This window comes from Rhinopithecus bieti, unplaced genomic scaffold (genome assembly GCF_001698545.2).
Source record: "Rhinopithecus bieti isolate Rb0 unplaced genomic scaffold, ASM169854v2 scaffold_22548, whole genome shotgun sequence".
Classification (NCBI taxonomy): domain Eukaryota; kingdom Metazoa; phylum Chordata; class Mammalia; order Primates; family Cercopithecidae; genus Rhinopithecus; species Rhinopithecus bieti.
This window is the reverse complement of record NW_016810469.1, coordinates 533,306-536,925: the sequence shown is the minus strand read 5'-3', so window position 1 is coordinate 536,925 and position 3,620 is coordinate 533,306. Positions and strand designations below refer to the sequence as shown.

Sequence of the window (3,620 nt, the reverse complement as noted above, 5' to 3'; positions counted from 1 at the left end):
AAAAAAAAAAAAAAAAAAAAAAAAAAAAAAAAAGGCCGGGCGCAGTGGCTCACACCTGTAATGCCAGCACTTTGGGAGGCTGAGGCTGGTGGGTCACGAGGTCAGGAGATAGAGATTATCCTGGCTAACACAGTGAAACCCCATATCTACTAAAAATACAAAAACAATAGCCGGGCAAGGTGGCGGGCGCCTGTAGTCCCAGCTACTCAGGAGGCTGAGGCAGGAGAATGGCGTGAACCTGGGAGGCGGAGCTTGCAGTGAGCCGAGATCGCACCACTGCACTCCAGCCTGGGCGACAGAGCAAGACTCTGTCTCAAAAACAAAAAACAAACGGGCCAGGCATCGTGGCTCATGCCTATAATCACAGCACTTTGGGAGGCTGAGTCAGGTGGATCACGAGGTCATGAAATCGAACACCATCTCTACTAAAAATACAAAAAAAATAGCCAGACGTGATGCAATGTGCCTGTAATCCCAGCTACTTGGAAGGCTGAGGCAGGAGAATCGCTGGAACCCGGGAGGAGGAGGTTGCAGTGAGCCAAAATCGCACCACTGCACTCCAGCCTGGGTGACAGAGCAAGACTCCATCTCAAAAAAAATAAAAAATAAATAAATAAAAAGGAAAGGAAGAAAAAGATGTCGACCTCATAGGTAATCAGGGAAATGTAATCTAACATAATAAAATACCTGCTTATTGGGTTGGCAAAAATTTTGAAGATTGATAAACCCCAATATTGGCAAGGGTATGGGAAAATAAACTCATACATGGTTGGTAGAAGTATAAAGTGGTAAAACTGTTGTGAGGATAATTTAGCAAGATCTAATAAATTTAACATACTTTTTTATCTAAACCACTAATTTCATCTCTAATAATTTCATTCTATAGAAATACACTGATACACAAAGACACATGTGAAGGGTTGTCACAACAGCACTGTGTATAAATAGCAAAATTTGGAAATAACTTTATGACCATCAATACATACATTATGGCTCATCCCTACTATGGAATACTTTGAAACCTTTAAAAATAATGAGAAGGAAGCTCTACCTTCACTGTCATGGAAAGATCTCCTAAGACATATTCAGTTGGGGAAAAAAAGACGTCCTCAGAGCAAAACGTATATGATCTCTTTCACAAAAAAGGAAAAATATCCTCAATGATGTATACAGAATACGGACACACCCATTTATAAACATGTAGAGAAAGGTCTGCAGAAAGACAGTTCAAAAATGCAAAAGGGAACTTCCATGTATGAGGAAAACTACAGAGGCATACTAAAACAATTATTAACCAAGTTGTTAATAACTGTTTTAAATTGTCCTAAAAAGGGCTTCCTCCCATTCAAAAGGAGAGGAAGAAACCAGAATGACAAGACATGGTCTTAGTTGTGAAAGCCAATTCCCTCCACAATGATTACAACAGATACCAGCTGCCACCTACCCCGATGTCAAACACTGAGCTGACAGGCTTGTGGTCACTGGTCTTCAGGGCCATGTGGCTCTGGTAACTCAGCTGAGTGATGTTCTTCCCTTTCCAGAGGATCCGGTCACACCAGGCGGGAGCACGGCACTTCTCACTGAAATGCAAAGTCCACACTGGAAGTACTCACAGAAACAGCAGTGCCCGCTGCCTGGCAAGTGCCCTGGCTTAGGCGGGGAGTGATGAATCAGTGCCTTGATGACCACGTGGCTAAGTCATCTGAGGCAGCAAGAGCAATTCAGGCCCACCAAGGGATAACATGTATCCTGTGAGTATCATCCAAAATAACTATGAAAGCTCAAAGCCAAAACAGAGTTCAGACTGATTCTCTGATCTTTATCCTCCTATGAGAATCAGGAGAGAATAAAAAAATCAATCTGACAGTAAGCACTCTACTGTCTTTATTTTTTATTTATTTATTTTTACTTTTTTTTTATAGAGATGGAGTCTTGCTCTGTCGCCCAGGCTGGAGTGCAGTGGCGCGTCCTCGGCTCACTGCAACCTCTGCCTCCCAGGTTCAAGCAATTCTCCTACCTCAGCCTCCCGAGTAGCTGGGACTTCAGGTGTGCACCACCACGACTGGCTAACTTTTTGTATTTTAGTAGAGGTGGGGTTTCACCATGTTGCCCAGACTAGTCTCGAACTCCTGAGCTCAGGCAATCTGCCTACCTCGGGCTCCCAAAGTGCTGGGATTACAGGTGTGAGCCACCGCACCCAGCCTATAGTCTTTAAAAGATCCTGGTTACGGCCAGACGCGGTGGCTCTCGCCTGTAATCTCAGCATGTTGGGAGGCCAAGGCAGGGGGATCACGAGGTCAGGAGGTCATGAGGTCAAAAGATTGAGACCATCCTGGCCAACATGGTGAAACCCTGTCTCTACTAAAAATACAAAAATTAGCTGGGTGTAGTGGCAGGGGCCTGTAGTCCCAGCTACTCGGGAGACTAAGGCAGGAGAATCGCTTGAACCCAGGAGGCGGAGGTTGCAGTGAGCCGAGATTGTGCCACTGCACTCCAGCCTGGTGACAGAGCAAGATTCCATCTCAGAAAAAAAAAAAAAAGATGCTTTTTAAGCTAGTTAAGAGAACAGGCTCGATTTCCCACTGCCTGGGTTCAAATCCTACCTGTATCCCTTGTCTGCTTGGGGGCCTCTTTAATTTTTTTATGCTTCAGTTTCCAATCTCATAAAATGAGGTTGATAAATCATACCTACTTCAACAGGTTCTTGAGGATTAAATGAGAAAATAAGTACATCAAATAGTACATGGCACATAGTAAGCACTAATAAAAAATATTAACTGCTGACTTTGGGAGGCTGAGGCAGGCAGACCACTTGAGGTCAGGAGTTCAAGACCAGCTTGGCCAACATGGTGAAACCCCGTCTCTACAAAAATACAAAAATTAGCTGGGCCTGGTGGCACATGCCTGTAATCCCAGCTACTTGGGAGGATGAGGCAGGAGAATGGCTTGAACTCGGGAGGCAGGGGTTGCAGTGGGCCAAGATCCAGCCATTGTACCCTAGCCTGGGTGACAGAGCGAGACTCCATCTCAAAACAAACAAAAATATTAACTACTGTGTAATGTCCAAGTACCAGCTAAGTTAGTTGGAGTCATCTCATCCTAGGCATAGCTGAAAAGTAAATCAGTATTAAAAATTATTAGGAAACAAAAGGCTAAGGCAGTCACAAAGTTAATACATGGGAAAGAAGTCTGCTTCATGAGCAGATACTGAGAGAAAATGTTTGACCAGAGTGCAAAACATGGGGAAAAAGTCACAGGAAGCGTTCATTCTTCCTTAGGTCCAAAAGGGCAAGTGCTTCCCAGAATTTCTGGGTTTCCGTTTGCTCAACCCTTTGAAGCAACCTCTGACCTACCTGGTATCCCAGTCGTCAGAGCCCGTATCATACTTGTAAGTAGGCTGGAATGTGAGCTCACCCTCTGTGAAGCCTTCAAAGACAGTCTTTGCGGCCACCTGAATTTTCAGCTATACACATGGATGGGAGAAAAAACAAATCTCAGAATAAAAAGGTCAAACTCTGAATTAGTGGAGAAAAGGAAATCAATCTGGAATTCAAACTCTAACCCAAAGGAAAAAGCACCAAAAGAAAGTTATTTTGTAAGATCTTTTTTTTTTTTTTTTT

At 43.8% G+C, this 3,620-nt stretch overlaps 1 protein-coding gene across 1 annotated transcript in view; it reads right to left on the bottom strand.

The window, feature by feature from the left end:
• The window catches only part of INPP5B (inositol polyphosphate-5-phosphatase B), an 83,918-nt gene that overhangs the window by 15,411 nt on the left and 64,887 nt on the right, over positions 1–3,620 (bottom strand). Inside the window, 2 exon segments of the mRNA XM_017892103.1 lie at positions 1,445–1,580; positions 3,354–3,463. Of these exon segments, the coding sequence (XP_017747592.1) occupies positions 1,445–1,580; positions 3,354–3,463 (246 nt within the window).